The 18,049-nt window shown below is 35.9% G+C and overlaps 1 protein-coding gene across 4 annotated transcripts in view; it reads left to right on the plus strand.

Annotated features, from left to right (window-relative positions):
• METTL15 (methyltransferase 15, mitochondrial 12S rRNA N4-cytidine) overlaps positions 1-18,049 on the plus strand; it is a 203,453-nt gene that overhangs the window by 153,137 nt on the left and 32,267 nt on the right. For all 4 annotated transcript variants that reach the window (XM_061203191.1, XM_061203192.1, XM_061203190.1 and 1 more), the window contains one exon: positions 4,934-5,112. In XM_061203191.1, coding sequence (XP_061059174.1) covers positions 4,934-5,112 — 179 coding nt within the window. The remainder of the gene's footprint in view (positions 1-4,933; positions 5,113-18,049) is intronic.

Below are 18,049 nucleotides of genomic sequence, written 5' to 3' on the forward strand. Positions count from 1 at the left end.
TTGGATTCAACCTTCTCCAGAGAAACTAAAATTTATGGTACTAAATCAGACACTGTACTGTGTGTAAGACAGCTTTACACCTCCTCTTCATTTCTCACCACCTTGGAAATACATTTGTTCTCCATCATTTAAATAGGTAACATATATTAAATAACACAAAGAGGGTCACATTCTAGGAAAGTATAGGATAATTTCTTTTAAATCTAAATTAATTTTAAAAGCTTAGATTAGCACTTGTCTCTATGCCCAACACTGGCCCAGGAACTGAATAGCCTGTACCTACGAAACAAAGCTTAAGCATGTTTTTCTAATTTTATGCACCCCCTCCACCAAATTATTTATCATGGCACCTACATTTTGGAAGCTTAGTTTCTAAAAGAGCATTAGTCTTTCTTCTATCTAAATTTGTAAGCTATTCTGTTACTAATCTGCAATTCTAGACCTGCACAAACATTTCTACTGAAACAAATGTATTTTCCAACATTTCTTCCAATCTGTCAGAAGGACCTTTATATGAGAAATTTAATGTCCAATTTAAGTCAACAATTTAATATTGAGTTGAGTTTGACTTTTTTTCCCACAAACTTCTTTGTCTCATGGTAATTATTCACATATAGCCTTTTCCCCATGTTTTGATATGACCTGTTAACTTAGAGTGTGACTCATACTTGTTGGAACCTTTTTGTTCTGAGTCTTATACCTTCATTTGCACAAATTGGCATTCATGGAATGAAGAATGTCATAAAAGAAAATAATAAAAATCCTTTAAAGACCAATGACTAATAGTAAAGGTCAAATATCTTCTCATGTTTGGAGACTGAGGTTGTTGTGCAGAGGTAATAAAATGTCAAGCAAATTTCTGCTGTTCCTATGTCTTACTAAGGATGCCTTCTGAAATACAGTGAACAAAGCTTCTAGTTAATAGTAATAAATCCCCATATTGTAAATGTAGAGACATCATCAAACTGTAGTCTATGAATGAGGGTTCCTGAGGTTCTCCCCTAAGAACATGAAAATAAGCCCTTAAGAATTAAACTCTAAGTCAATATGTAATGGATAATAATAGTATTGAGCAAATGTATCTTGAAAAGCTGGATGGCTTCCAGGTAGATAGCATAGGCTGTAAACTAATCAGAGATGTTAACATATCTGAAGAAAGTTCATGGCATTCAGAAAGGAGGAGTTGGTTCACATGAATTCATAGACAAGGGAAAGTTGGAGATGCAAATATGTTCAATGCTAATCTAAGTGGTATTATGGGAAGAGGGAGTCCAAGCCAATAAATTTGGCCAGTCAGATCCTGGAAGCTGATATTTCCCTGTGATGAAGATGGGTGCAAGAGGCTTTCTTAACCTGTTGCCATTTAACAGTGGAATCTTACAGCATAGTTAATTCTGTACTACCCCAAGTTCAACAATAGCTTTCAGATTATAATAAGTTCTCATATAGCAGAAAGAAGTTCCCAGCTTCAAGGACTTGCAGGTCTAGCTCTGTTGTCAGTTGTATTCTTCACTAGAAGGTAATAAATGAACTGCCATAAATTATGGCAATATTTATGCAATAAATTATGTTAATATTTTCTTTCTCTCCTGAGTGTAGTCATTTGTAAGTTGGTGATCTCTGGAGGACTGACAAGATCTCTTAACTTTTAATTTGGAGGGGCAGATTTTGTATGTTAGCTTCTTCACTATTTGAATGCCTATTCTGAAGCCTCCTAACAGCCTATCAGTTTTCCAGACTATTGCCCCTTTTGCCTTGTAGCCCTATGGAAACTTGGGTTGGCCAAAAAAGTTTGTTCGTTTTTTTCCATAAGATGGCTCTAGTAGCCCTTAGTTGTCTTTCACTTCATTCGAAACAATTTTGTTAGATTGTATTGTGACAGCTGTCAAATCACCATGCATTAAAAAAAAACTTATCAAAATTGGTGAATTTTTGTGTAGCCATTTAATATTGAAGATGGAAGGAAAAAAACAACATTTTCAACATATTATGCTTTATTATTTCAAGAAAGGTAAAAACACAACTGAAATGCGAAAAAAAGATTAGTGCAGTGTATGGAGAAGGTGCTGTGACTGATCAAACGTGTCAAAAGTGGTTTGTGTTTTGTTCTGGAGATTGCTCGCTGGACAATGCTCCGTGGTGAGGTAGACCAGTTGAAGATGATAGCAATCAAATTGAGACATTAGTTGAGAACAATCAGTGTTATATCATGCAGGAGATAGCCGACATACTCAAAATATCCAAATCAAGCGCTGAAAATCATTTGCACCAGCTTGGTTATGTTAATCGCTTTGATGTTTGTGTTCCACATAAGTTAGCGAAAAAAAAACCTTCTTGACCGTATTTCTGCATGCGATTCTCTACTGAAACTAACGAAAACTTACATTTTTAAAACAAATTGTGACAGGTGATGAAAAGTGGATACTGTACAATAATGTGGAATGGAAGAGATTGTGGGGCAAGTGAAATGAACCACCACCAACCACACCAAACACCAGTCTTCATCCAAAGAAGGTGATATATGGTGGGATTGGAAGGGAACCCTTATTATGAGCTCCTTCCAGAAAACCAAACGATTAATTCCAACAAGTACTGCTCCCAATTAGACCAACTGAAAGCAGCACTTGACGAAAAGTGTCCGGAATTAGTCAACAGAAAATGCATAATCTTCCAGCAGGATAACGCAAGACCTCATGTTTCTTTGATGACCCGGCAAAAACTGTTACAGCTTGGCTGGGAAGTTCTGATTCATTTGCCGTATTCACCAGACACTGAACCTTCGGATTTCCATTTATTTCAGTCTTTACAAAATTCTCTTAAGGGAAAAAATTTCAATTCCCTGGAAGACTGTAAAAGGCACCTGGAACAGTTCTTTGCTCAAAAAGATAAAAAAGTTTTGGGAAGATGGAATTATGAAGAAAAATGGCAGAAGGTAGTGGAACAAAATGGTGAATACGTTCTTCAATAACATTCTTGGTGAAAATGAAAAATGTCTTTTATTTTTACTTAAAAACCGAAGGAACTTTTTGGCTAACCCAATACACTGCTATTCTATGTGAACATGAGAGTAAAATAAAATTATGCCTATTATCCACTGAACTGTATTTGAGCAAAATGCTCTTTTAATTTTCTTACTTAAAAGTAGAAAGGTATTAAAAAAAAAAACTGCTGAGTACATCCATACTAATCTTAGAATTGTCCTGGTAGAACTGTACATATATTCTATGAGTCTGAATTTACCATCACTAACAAGTTTCATTCTGATGCTTGGTGGTTTGGGCAGTTGAATTAACAGCTAGGTAAGATCTAACAGGGATTTTTCAGTTAGGCCAAGAATGATGTTTGGCAAATCTAGGAATGGACAAGATCTAAAGGACAGTGACATTCATTGAGTTTCTCTGTTCCAGGCATTATACTATCTAGTTTATAATTGCGTGAACCCTTAATTCTCTCAACAATTCTGTGAGGTAAACATTGTTACTTTCATTTTACAGGTTAGAAATTGAGGCTCCAATAGGTTCAAAAGCTTACACAATATGAGTAGCAAGGCTATGATTCTAATCGAGGTTGATCTGACTCTATAGACCAAATCTTTATCCTTAAAGCTGTTATTGAAGGAGCAAAGCCTGTTGAGATGGAAATAGGCTACCTTATATGATGTTCATTGATCTGGGAGTACCATGGCAGCCAAAAAGAAAAAAAAAAGAATCACAGGGTCTGGAAAACAAGGTTATACACACACACACACACACACACACACACACACACACACACACACACACACACACAAAGAGAGAGAGAGAGAGAGAGAGAGAGAGAGAGAAGAGAGATGGAGGTCATGGCGAAATAGGGGAGAAGCCAAGGACAACAATAAAATTATTTTCCTGGTAGTACTAGACATGTTAACAAGGTGCAATGTAGTATTTTTAAGGACGGATTCAGGTATTCCTTGGCAACCCCACTCTGATTGATGGTCAGGTCTTAAAGCTACCATATCCTTGTTACTTAAAGTCATTACAGTATGGTACCAACAATCAATCCAACATATTAACTACAGGAGAGAGAACTGTACTATTAGCAAGGCTATCTTTCTAATAATTAAGATCTCAGTTAGCTCATCACTTAAAATTCCTTGACGCATTTCCCTAAATTGAGGTAAATTGGAATGGCCTGACAAAGTGAATGTTATTTCCTGTTACTATAATTTATTCTATTTGACCAGAGGTTGGTATTGCTTTGTCTCCTCCACCTGAAATTACCATCTAGGCCAGTTTAATATTGTTTGTTAATTACCAGATTTTACCCCATGGTGGCTTTTATCATGGGTGTATAAGCCCATATTGTTAACAATTTGAAATAATATATGTTATTACTATTAAGGTTGTTCTAGTTTTTGTGAGGGAAACTGACCAGCAGTATCTTCTCTTTTAGACTTTCTAAATTCAATTTGTACCCTCATATAAATAGTTGGTTACTTTACAGTCTTAGATTTAGTTAAGTTCCTGATATCTAGGCTCATTTAAATATCAGTCAGTAAGCCTTGTATCTTCTATACCGGAAAAAAAAAAAAATCAAGCAGTAATTTAAATTTGAACAAACTAAATCCAAAACATTTTCCATTATTTTAGTTTAGGAGAAATCTTCATAAGCAATAATAACTTCTTTCTGAATTAAAGGCTAGTAAAGCATTTTAACCTTCTGCTGCCCTTGACCTTAATGAATGTCACACACAGTCCCACTTGCCATAATCATGGGTATTTGAAATGGAAAATCTATTTCATTTGTGTAAGATTTCAGTCTGTGACTTTAAAAACCTCAGAAGACTTCTTAGACTATGTGTGTATGCCTGACTTTATGTCTCAGTACTCTGAAGTTTCACCTCTTGTCAATGAAAACTGACGTCAGTGAACTAATTGGCTCTTCTTCTGCGTAGGTACCCTGACATGCCCACCGCAGCTGATGTTGTGAACGCTTTAGATCAACAGGCACTTGCATCCATCCTGAGAACATACGGGGAGGAGAAGCACGCCAAGAAAATCGCTTCAGCAATCGTTCAGGCACGCAGCATCTACCCCATCACCAGAACCCAGCAGCTTGCCAGCATTGTTGCAGGTACCCTCATTAATTCTGAACAGTGTCTGAGAGAAGAAAAAAAATATATATATGTACACACACACACACACACATCTATGTGTGTGTGTATATATATATGAATCCCCCCAAACTCCCAGAGGGATTCATTTGTACTTGAAATCATGCAGGATAGAATCTTGCCTATCCTTCTCTTATGCCACCGTTCTTTGGATTTGCAAGCTTCCCCCCCCCAACACCTCTCCCCCACACACAATTTTTAAAAATATACTGTAGTTTGCTGATTAGTTGAATAATAGAAATTTTTTGTGCATGAGGTGATTTATCATTTGTGCCTACCAAGGTGAAACGTGGAATGACAAGAGCAGAAGAATTTCTCTATCCATTACAGTGGTTGATAAGCATCCTGTATAAGATCTGACATTACCTCTCTTAGTTTCACATTTCTGCATTTTAATATTTTGGGCAAAAGGAGAATTGCATTGCCCAACTGCTAAAATAAAATCCAGTGACTCATACATCTATTCTAAACAACCAGCTAACAAAGGGTATGTGATGTATAGGTTATTCCACTTTGTGAATGCTAACTAAATCAGCCTGAGGGGCTTATTGAAACATTTCATCTTTTCTGCTGTTCACCACCATAAACCTCTTGAACCTAAGTATAGCTAGGAGGTGCTTTATTATAGCCTTTCTGTCTGAAGCCAAAGTTGTTTCACAGCTGTGTTCCATGATGAAAGTTTTCCAAGGCAAAAATATAACTCCTGTAGTTATTTAACAGAATTCCAGTGGTAAATTCTTCATCTTGTTGGACCATCTGAAACTCTACATCATTTTTATTTACCAAATGTAATAAGATTTTTTTTAGTAGTTCCTATTAAGTTACTTTAAGTAGCTAAAGATGTAGAAAAAAGGAATATTTGTATAGCTTGTAAAAACCTAATATTAGTTGCCTCTATCTTAATATTATACATAGTTTAAGGAATAAAACTTAATTATAAATTCACTCAGATTGAGATTTAGAGGTCATAAAGCAACTATTTTATAACAATTTAATAAAACTATATTCTATTTAGTTATTAAGAGTTGACCAAGTCTTTAATTTTTTAAGCTGCATACCTCAAGGCCTCAAAGCCCTTCCAACTTACCACTGAGATTCCTGTAGGAAAGTATGAGTAAAATCTTGCAGGTTATGTGAGCATAAAATATTCCATGATTTTCTTCCCCAAAATGTTTATCCTAGCAGGCTGACATCACATTCACCCTGTCTTCTGTCCCTTCCTTTCTTCCTACTCCATACTCACTAACACATCTCCACCTTATCCTGTCATTCTTTAACTAGCTATGTTCTCTGTCTCCCATTTTGGAAAGAAGAGCAGTGAGAAGTCACATTTTTTTTTTATTGATAAGAAAATCCAGAATTTTCTGTGCTGAAAATGAGGACTCGGGGTAGAGGGCATCCTAGAGATCATCCAGTCAAAAAGCCTCATCTGATAACTGAAGAAACTAAGGCTCAGGGAGGGTGAGCAATTTCCTCAAGAGTACAGTGGCAACGTCAATGCTAACCTAGAATTTGTAAGTTCATGAATTTGAGGCATCATTAGGAATCTGCCTTTAAGAAATTAAGCTAACTTCTCTGTCTCAGAACCCTAATCTGTAAGCTTGGGAAAATAACACTGTGGTATTAGATAGAAATTATTTGAAGATGTAGAATAGGTACATAAGTATTTTCAGAAAGATTATGATGTGAAAAGCATATTAGGGCTATGAAAAATGATATACTAAAAATGAGAATTTTCATGTATGTGTAGATAAAACCCAATTTTTGTAAATGCCATTAAAAAATTGAGTTCTCTATAATGAATCCATTTTTAAGGCTCAAATCAGCCCATTTTAATACAACTTTATTGATGATAATATAATTCTTTGGAGAAGGGAAAAACAGAAAAAAATGGTTTTCCATTTTGTGCTTATTTATTCAAAAAATATCTTGGGAGAGGCTGCTATATACCAGGCATTTTACTAAGTACTGAAGGTAGAATGGGGAGCAAATCAGATAGAGCCTTTGTGTTCATGAAACTTACAGGCTAATAAGTGATGGAATAAAAACATGGGGTAATAAACTTATACTTATAGTAGAAACACTCTTATTTATTGTAGTCTGAAGTTATGATTGTGTGGCTAATAGAAAAAGTTGCTTCAAGTGGAGAATTATAGAACCTACACATATATGTATATATACACATATACATACATATATATAAATATATATATATATGGACACGGTTGGGTCCTAACTGCAGTCCCACGAAATCCATTCTTACATAAACCACACCCATGGCACATATTCTTTTTTTTTTTTTTAACATCTTTATTGGAGTATAATAGCTTTACAATGGTGTGTTAGTTTCTGCTTTATAACAAAGTGAATCAACTATACATATACCTATATCCCTGTATCTCCTCCCTCTTGCATCTCCCTCCCACCCTCCCTATCCCACCCCTCTAGGTGGTCACAAAGCACTGAGTTGATCTCCCTGTGCTATGTGGCTACTTCCCACTAGCTATCTATTTTACATTTGGTAGTGTATGTGTGTCCATGCCACTCTTTCACTTTGTCCCAGTTTACCCTTCCCCCTCCCCGTGTCCTCAAGTCCATTCTCTACATCTGTGTCTTTATTCTCGTCCTGCCCCTAGGTTCTTCAGAACCACTTTTTAGATTCCATATATATGTGTTAGCATACGGTATTTTTTTTTCTCTTTCTGACTTACTTCACTCTGTATGACAGTCTCTAGGTCCATTCACCTCACTACAAATAACTCAATTTCATTTCTTTTTATGGCTGAGTAATATTCCATTGTATATATGTGCCACATTTTCTTTATCCATTTATCTATTGATGGACACTTAGGTTGCTTCCATGTCCTGGCTATTGTAAATAGAGCTGCAATGAACATTGTGGTACAAGGCTCTCTTTGAATTATGGTTTTCTCAGGGTATATGCCCAGTAGTGGGATTGCTGGGTCATATGGTAGTTCTATATTTAGTTTTTTAAGGAACCTCCATACTGTTTTCCATAGTGGCTGTATCAATTTACATTCCCACCAACAGTGCAAGAGGGTTCCCTTTTCTCCACACTCTCTCCAGCATTTATTGTTTGTAGATTTTTTGATGATGCCATGGCATATATTCTATAAGCTCTAATTTTATTTTTATTAAAATGAAGTAAGAATTTAAAGATACTTACAAAATAATCTGAATGAGCATATTTTCTAGATTTTCATTATTTTTATCTTAATAATTACCTCACCCACATCTAATTTGATTGCATTTTTATGTGACTCACCTTTATAAGAGAAAAGTTTCCAAAGTCTCCAACTTAGTATTCATGGAAACAGCAGCTGTCTTTCCTTTTGCATTCATATTTCACCAGTTCATGTGACATTTCATTAAACTATGTATTGACAATATAGGTGCTCTGGGCTGTAAACATACAGTTCTTTTGGTGGGAGCAGGACTATATGGAATTCTAGATAGTAGAATACAATTTGTTTAGTAGAGAAAGGGATTAATCTGTCAAGTACATTAAATAGAAGTCTCTTAAGAGAGCTGCTTCATAAGGAAATATGGGAAGCAATGGAGGGCCCAAGAAGGTTCCTATATTAGTTTCATAGTACTGCTGTAACAAAGTACCACATACTAGGTGGCTTAAAACAACAGAAAGTTATTCTTTCACAGTTCTACAGGCTAGAAGTCCCAAACCAAGGTATCAGCAGGGCTCTGGGGGAAGAGCTTCCTTGACTATTCGTAGTTTCTAGTGGTTGCCAGCAGTCCTTGGCATCCTTGGCTTGTAGATGCATCACTAAGTCTCTGCCTCCATCGTCACATGGTGTTCTCCCTGTTCATCTGTCTTTGTGTCCACATTTCCCTTATTATAAGGACACCAGTCATGTTTGATATAGGGCCCACCCTAATCCAGTATATACTCATCTTAATTTGATTATATCTGCAAAATTCCTATTTCTAAATAAAGTCACACTCACTGGTTTCCAGTGGACATGAACTATGGGGGACACTGTTCAACCCCATACAGTTCCTAAGCAATATCTTTATTTAACAAACATGTATTTTAGCAGGCTATAATATGCAGTGATTATATTTGAATGCCTTTTCTGGTTCTTAATAAATTCATACTAAACATGTTCATTATTATCAAGCACTTTGGGAAATATGCCACTGTTCCTGACACATAGTAAAAGCCACGTATGGACGAAAATATAAATCACTTCCTTTGCTTTCAAAAAACTAATCATCTATCAGAGCAAGAAAGACCACCACACTTGTAATCACAATATACTTAGTGGAATTATATAATAATTAAAGTGATTAAGCTGTATTTATAAAACCTAAAGCCTAGTGCCTTTTGCTAGTACAAATAACTACAGTTCTAGTATTCTTCCAGATCATGGGAGCTCCAGAAGACAGGTTTGGGGCTCTAGGATGGAATAGAACACTTACAACTACCATGAATTTCTTTGTAAATTACCAAGTCAGCAATTTGTAAGGTAATTCCAAAAACAACCTGAAGGACTTCACTGATTATATGCACTATTCAGAACTCCTAGCCAGGAATTTTCATATAAATAACACATATACAGTGTTGTATATAGTGTTCCCTTCACTAAAGTTCCCTACACCTACCCTTTCCTGTGGCTAATGTCAGCTCTTCCTTTTGAGCTTAGTTGAAATGTCACTTCCTTTAGAAGTTTTTTCCAGTCCTACACAAATTAGTTGAGATTCTCTTCTTTTTGCTCCCATAGCACTGTAGTAGCCTGTCACAGCATTTATGCTGTTCCTGTTGCTTGTTTACTATTTATCTTTTCCTCTAGACCTATACTGTCCAATACAATTGCCACTAGCCACATGTGTCTGTGGAGCTCTTGAAATGTGGTTGCTCTAAATTGAGAGGTGCCATATATGCAAAATACACACCAGATTTTGAAGCTTAGTTTGAATAAAGAATTTAATATGTCTCAAAAATTTTTATGTGCATTATATGTTGAAATGGAAACAGTGAATCTCCCATACCAAAATGGTCTAACAACATTAACACTAAAGTACTCAGGTAAATTAGAAAACACACATTGCCCTCCCTTATAATTTTGGGATACTCTGAAGAAAAATAATACTCTGATAAAATATTTTTACTAATAAGAATCTTTAAAGATGGGGAATGGTACATATAAAAATACTCAAGCTCCTCAGGAAAGAAATTTATGCACTTAATTTTGACAAAATGGCTGTGGTTTTAGATTTTGCAGAATTAATGTATATCCTATTTGTGTAGGCTTAAAAATGGTATTGGTTCTGGATATCCCTTTGAATAACAAAGTCTGATTATTTTCCTCAATAAGCTGTTCATATTTCATTAGAGCTACTCTGTATTCCATTTCTCTTTCAATTCTCTGGATACATCAAGAAAAAAAAAGTCATTTAATATTAAATTCAGTAGGTGAAATAAAAGACTTCATTTAATTGTTTATGATTTTCAAAATGATTTAGAATTCATCCTAGATCAAAATAAATGTATGTGATAAACTTGAAAAAAATAATAATCTTAATTATTAATTAAATCTAGATTAATGTGAAGATCTTAGTTCAAGTCCTGGTTCTACAGCTTGCTTTCTGTGTAAACTTGAACAGTTCTAGACCTTATCTTTCTCATCTTGAAATGGAAGTGAATAATATTTATGATGATCATTGTTATTTAGCAAACATAACCCTACTAATTATATTTTACTTAAATGAGTATTGAAATTCACTTGCAATTTCCAAGCTCATGCAAAAATCAAAGAAGTATACTGATCACTTTTCAGGTCATTGGGATTTAGATTCAAATTCACAAAGTAGATAATTAATCCATTGATTATCAGTAACAGAAGGCTTATACTATCAATTTTTCAATGGAACAAAGGCGACAAGAGGAAGCTTCTTAGATATGTCTGATTCTTGTTGATTAAATATATAGACATTATTCCCTGACTAAAATTTTATGTAACCTTTATTCTGACTCATGTACTGGGTACATGGCCAGAGCTTCATGAATGCCTGTTGAACAAATAAATCAATAAGAAGATGTATACGTTCTCAGCCAAAGTAAAATAAAAATTCAGGAAAAAAAATTGTAAGTTGTTAGGTGTTACTGAGAATCAATTGTACTCTGCCCTTCACATTGAAGAGTGGGAGACCTAAGCATCAAAGTCCTCAGTATCAGTTAAAGCAGTGTGAGGAATAGGTGAGACTCCCCAAGACATGGAATCAAAAATCCTGAAGTTCTATTTCTAGTTCTGTGATTGATTTGCTTTGTGAACTTAATAAGTCACTTATCTTCTCTGATCCTTATTTTTTCATCTGGAAAAGAGGGATAACTAGTAACTGCTATGACCAATAAATGAGATGATATTTGGAAAGTTCTCTGTGAATTTTAAAGTGTAAATACACTTGTAAGCATTTTATTCTCTTCTCTATCCAGAACTAGGGTGATCCAGAGAGCAAATAAGTGCACTAGTTAGAACCCTGAGTGTGGTCTTCTACCCTGGAATTCCTGTCCACAGCCAAGTAGTGTGATCTCTGATAGGCTGGTTGCTTCATTCCAAGCTGTTCTTCCCGTAGAGGTTATGTGAGTTTTAGAAAGAATAATCATCTTTTTCTGCATTGGTAAATATAAGGTGTATCTTTCCACAGTAGCATTGATGGCTCGTGCCTCAACTTGTGTTTGAAATCACTATCTTTTCCCAGCAAAATTTTGTTAATTCAGAGAGAAACCTTTGAAATAAAAAATAAAGCATTCATTAAGAAATGGGCATTGCTATCAAATTTTAGTGGAACATAAACTTTTTCCTGATGAAGCTGATCAGACTAGTTTGCCATCCCTTTTCTGTTTTAATAACCTACATGTTGCTTCCTCCATCTTCCCCAAAAAGCACTCTTTGTATTAATGTTGCCATAATTAAGGAATAAATGAAGATGTCAGAGTTCAATTATCACTCTAGTGGAGAATGGTATGGTCAAGCCTACAGCTGAATTTGGATGGCTTGCCAGTGAGTCATAGTTGTCATTGCTACTGCCTATGATAGTACACTTATTCTTCTGTCATTTTAAATTTCTTCAATTCAATCTGTTATACACTGTGTGTATTGGTATGGTAACTTCATGCCAACTAAATTAGCAAATGACATTTCATAAGTAAACATTTCTTTTTTAAAAAATTTAATTTAATTAGTTTATTTTTTATACAGCAGGTCCTTATTATTTATCTATTTTATACATATTAGTGTATATATGTCAATCCAATCTCCCAATTCATCCCAACACCACCCCACCCCCTGCTTTCCCCCACTGGTGTCCATACGTTTGTTCTCTACATGTATGTCTCTGTTTCTGCCTTGCAAACCGGTTCATCTGTACCACTTTTCTAGATTCCACATATATGTGTTAATATACGATATTTTTTTTTCTCTTTCTGACTTACTTCACTCTGTATGACAGTCTCTAGGTCCATCCACGTCTCTACAAATGACCCAGTTTTGTTCCTTTTTATGGCTGAGTAATGTTCCATTGTATATATGTCCCACATCTTCTTTATCCGTTCGACTGTCAGTGGGCATTTAGATTGCTTCCATGAGCTGGCACTATTGTAAATAGTGCTGCAGTGAACATTGGGGTGCATGTGTCTCTTTGAATTATGGTTTTCTCTGGGTATATGCCCAGTAGTGGGATTGCTGGGTCATATGGTAATTCTATTTTTAGTATTTTAAGGAAACTTCATACTGTTCTCCATCATGGCCATATCAGTTTACATTCCCACCAACATGCAAGAAGGTCCCCTTTCCTCCACACCCTCTCCAGGATTTGTTGTTTGTAGATTTTCTGATGATGCCCATTCTAACTGGTGTGAGATGATACCTCATTGTAGTTTTGATTTGCATTTCTCTAATAATTAGTGATGTTGAGTAGATTTTCATGTGCCTCTTGGCCATCTGTATGTCTTCTTTGGAGAAATATCTATTTAGGTCTTCTGCCCATTTTTGGATTGGGTTGTTTGTTTTTTTAATATTGAGCTGCATGAGCTGTTTATATATTTTGGAGATTAATCCTTTGTCCATTGATTCATTAGCAAATATTTTCTCCCATTCATAGGGTTGTCTTTTCATATTGTTTATAGTTTCCTTTGCTGTCAAAAAGCTTTGAAATTTCCTTAGGTCCCATTTGTTTATTTTTGTTTTTATTTCCATTACCCTAGGAGGTGGATCAAAAAAGATCTTGCTGTGATTTATGTCAAAGAGTGTTCTTCCTATGTTTTCCTCTAAGAGTTTTATAGTGTCCGGTCTTACATTTAGGTCTCTAATCCATTTTGAGTTTATTTTTGTGTATGGTGTTAGGGAGTGTTCTAATTTCATTCTTTTACATGTAGCTGTCCAGTTTTCCCAGCACCACTTATTGAAGAGACTGTCTTTTCTCCATTGTATATCCTTGCCTCCTTTGTCATAGATTAGCTGACCATAGGTGTGTGGGTTTACCTCTGGGCTTTCTATCTTGTTCCATTGATCTATGTTTCTGTTTTTGTGCCAGTACCATATTGTCTTGATTACTGTAGCTTTGTAGTATAGTCTGAACTCAGGGAGTCTGATTTCTCCACCTCCGTTTTTTTCCCTCAAGACTGCTTTGGCTATTCGGGGTCTTTTGTGTCTCCATACAAATGTTAAGATTTTTTGTTCTAGTTCTGTAAAAAATGCCATTGGTAATTTGATACGGATTTCATTGAGTCTGTGGATTGTTTTGGGTAATAGAGTCATTTTCACAATATTGATTCTTGCAATCCAAGAACATGGTATATCTCTCCATCTCTTTCTCTCATCTTTGATTTCTTTCATAAGTGTATTATAGTTTTCTGAGTACAGGTCTTTTACCTCCTTAGGTAGGTTTATTCCTAGGCATTTAATTCTTTTTGTTACAGTGGTGAATGGGATTGTTTTCTTAATTTCTCTTACAAATTTTTCATCATTAGTGTATAGGAATGCAAGAAATTCCTGTGCATTAATTTTGCATCCTGCTACTTTACCAAATTCATTGATTACCTCTAGTAGTTTTCTCATGGCATCTTTAGGATTCTCTGTGTATACTATCATGTCATCTGCAAACAGTGACAGTTTTACTTCTTCTTTTCCAATTGTATTCCTTTAATTTCTTTTTCTTCTCTGATTGCCATGGCTAGGACTTCCAAAACTATGTTGAATAATAGTGGTGAGAGTGGACATCCTTGTCTTGCTCCTGATCTTAGAGAAATGCTTTCAGTTTTTCACCATTCAGAATGAGGTTTGCTGTGGGTCTGTCATATATGGCCTTTATTATGTTGAGGTAGGTTCCCTCTATGCCCACTTTCTGGAGAGTTTTTCTCATAAATGGGTGTTGAATTTTGTCCAAAGCTTTTTCTGCATCTATTGAGATGATCATATAGTTTTTATTCTTCAATTTGTTAATATGGTGTATCACATTGATTGATTTGCATATATTGAAGAATCCTTGCATCCCTGGGATAAATCCCACCTGATCATGGTGTATGATCCTTTTAATGTTTTGTTGGATTCTGTTTGCTACTATTTTGTTGAGGAATTGTGCATCTATAGTCATCAATGATATTGGTCTGTCATTTTCTTTTTTTGTAGTATCTTTATCTGGTTTGGTATCAGGGTGATTGTGGCTTCATAGAATGAGTTTGGGAGTGTTCCTTCCTTTGCAATTTTTTGGAAGAGTTTGAGAAGGATGGTTGTTAGCTCTTCTCTAAATGTTTGATAGAATTCACCTGTGAAGCCCATCTGGTCCTGGACTTTTGTTTGCTGGAAGATTTTTAATCACAGGTTCAATTTCATTACTTGTGATAGGTCTGTTCATATTTTCTATTTCTTCCTGGTTCAGTCTTGGAAGGTTATACCTTTCTAAGAATTTGTCCATTTCTTCCAGGTTGTCCGTTTTATTGGCATAGATTTGCTTGTAGTAGTCTGTTATGATGCTTTGTATTTCTGCGGTGTCCGTTGTAACTTCTTGTTTTTCATTTCTAATTCTTTTGATTTGAGTCTTCTCCCTCTTTTTCTTGATGATTGTGGCTAAAGGTTTATCAATTTTGTTTATCTTCTCAAGGAACCTGCTTTTAGTTTTATTGATCTTTGCTATTGTTTTCTTTGTTTCTATTTCATTTATTTCTGCTCTGATCTTTATGATTTCTTTCCTTCTATTAACTGGGTTTTGTTTGTTCTTCTTTCTCTAGTTCCTTTAAGTGTAAGGTTAGATTGTTTATTTCAGATTTTTCTTGTTTCTTGAGGTGAGCTTGAATTGCTATAAACTTCCCTCTTAGAACTGCTTTTGCTGCCTCCCATAGGTTTTGGATTATTGTATTTTCATTTTAATTTGTCTCTATTTTTCGATTTTTCTATTTTTTGGTATTTTTCGATTTCCTCTTTGATTTCTTCAATGATCTCTTTTTTATTTAGTTATTGTCTAGCCTCCATGTGTTTGTATTTTTTGCATTTTTTTCCCTGTAATTTATTTCTAATCTCATAGTGTTGTAGTCGCAAAGGATGCTTGATATGATTTCAATTTTCTTAAACTTACCAAGGCTTGATTTGTGACCCAAGATGTGACCTATCCTGGAGAATGTTCCATGTGCACTTGAGAAGAAAGTGTATTCTGCTGTTTTCGGATGGAATGTCCTATAAATGTCAGTTAAATCTATCTGGTCTATTGTGTCATTTAAGTTTATGTTTCCTTATTAATTTTCTGTCTGTATCATCTGTCCATTGGTGTAAGTGAGGTGTTAAAGTTCCCCACTATTATTGTGTTACTGTCGATTTTCTCTTTTATAGCTGTTAGCAGTTGCCTTATATATTGAGGTGCTCCTATGTTGGGTGCATATATATTTATAATTGTTATATCTTCCTCTTGGATTGATCCATTGATCATTATGTAGTGTCCTTCCTTGTCTCTTGTAACATTCTTTAAAGTCTCTTTTATCTGATATGAGTATAGCTACTCCAGCTTTCTTTTGATTTCCATTTGCATGGAATATCTTTTTCCATCCCCTCACTTTCAGTCTGTATGTGTCCCTAGGTCTGAAGCGGGTCTCTTGTATACAGCATATGTATGTGTCTTGTTTTTGTATCCATTCAATGAGCCTGTGAGTTTTGGTTGGAGCATTAATTCATTCACATTCAAGGTAATTATCGATATATATGTTCCTATTACCATTTTCTTAATTGTTTTGGGTTTGTTTTTGTAGGTCCTTTTCTTCTCTTGTGTTTTCCACTTAGAAAAGTTCCTTTAGCATTTGTTGTAGAGCTGGTTTGGTGGTACTGAATTCTCTTAGCTTTTGCTTGTCTGTAAAGCTTTAATTCCCTGTCAAATCTGAGTGAGATCCTTGCTGGGTCGAGTATTCTTGGTTGCAGGACTTCCTTTTCATCATTTTAAATATGTCGTGCTACTTCCTTCTGGCTTGTAGAGTTTCTGCTGAGAAATCAGCTATCAACCTTATGAGAGTTCCCTTGTATGTGATTTTTTGGTTTTCCCTTGTTGCTTTTAACAATTTTTCTTTGTCTTTAATTTTTGTCAATTTGATTAGTATGTGTCTCGGCATATTTCTCCTTGGGTTTATTCTGCCTGGGACTCTCTGCACTTCCTGGACTTGGGTAGCTATTTCCTTTCCCACGTTAGGGACGTTTTTGACTGTAATCTCTTCAAATATTTTCTTGGGTCCTTTCTCTCTCTCTTCTCCTTCTGAGACCCCTATAATACGAATGTTAGTGCGTTTAACGTTGTCCCAGAGGTCTCTTAGACTGTCTTCATTCCTTTTCATTCTTTTTTCTTTATTGTGTTCCACGGCAGTGAATTCTACCATTCTGTCTTGCAGGTCACTTACTGTTCTTCTTCCTCACTTATTCTGTTATTGATTCCTTCTAGTGTATTTTTCATTTCAGTTATTGTATTGTTCATCTCTGTTTGTTTGTTCTTTAATTTTTCTAGGTGTTTGTTCTTTAGTTCTTCTAGTTCTTTATTAAACATTTCTTGCATCTTCTCAGTCTTTGCCTCCATTCTTTTTCTGAGGTCCTGGATCATCTTCACTCTCATTATTCTGAATTCTTTTTCTGGAAGGTTGCCTATCTCCACTTCATTTAGTTGTTTTTCTGGGATTTTATCTTGTTCCTTCATCTGGTACATAGTCCTCTGCCTTTTCATTTTGTCTGTCTTTCTGTGAACGTGGTTTTCATTCCACAGGCTGCAGGATTGTAGTTCTTCTTGCTTCTGCTGTCTGCCCTCTGGTGGATGAGGCTATCTAAGAGGCTTGTGCAAACTTCCTGTTGTGAGGGACTGCTGGTGGGTAGAGCTGGGTGTGGCTCTGGTGGACAGAGCTTAGTAAAACTTTAATCCATTTGTCTGCTGATGCGTGGAGCTGAGGTCCCTCCCTGTTGGTTGTTTGGACTGAGGCAACCCAGCACGGTAGTATACAGGCCCTTTGCTGGGGCTAATAGCAGACTCCAGGAGGGCTCACACCAAAGAGTACTTCCCAGAACTTTTGCTGCCAGTGTCCTTGTCCCCATGGTGAGCCACAGCTGCCCCCTGCCTCTGCAGGAGACCCTCCAACACTAACGGGTAGGTCTGGTTCAGTCTCCTATGGGTCACTGCTCCTTCCCCTGGGTCCTGATGCACACACTACTTTGTGTGTGCCCTCCAAGAGTGGAGTCTCTCTTTCCTGCAAACCTGTCAAAGTCCTGTGGTCAAATCCAGCTAGCCTTCAACATTTGATTCTCTGGGAATTCCACCTCCTGTTGCTGGAACCCCAGGTTGGGAAGCCTGACATGGGGCTCAGAACCTTCACTCCAGTGGGTGGACTTCTGTGGTATACTTGTT

This window comes from Eubalaena glacialis, chromosome 10 (assembly GCF_028564815.1).
Source record: "Eubalaena glacialis isolate mEubGla1 chromosome 10, mEubGla1.1.hap2.+ XY, whole genome shotgun sequence".
Taxonomy (NCBI): Eukaryota; Metazoa; Chordata; class Mammalia; order Artiodactyla; family Balaenidae; genus Eubalaena; species Eubalaena glacialis.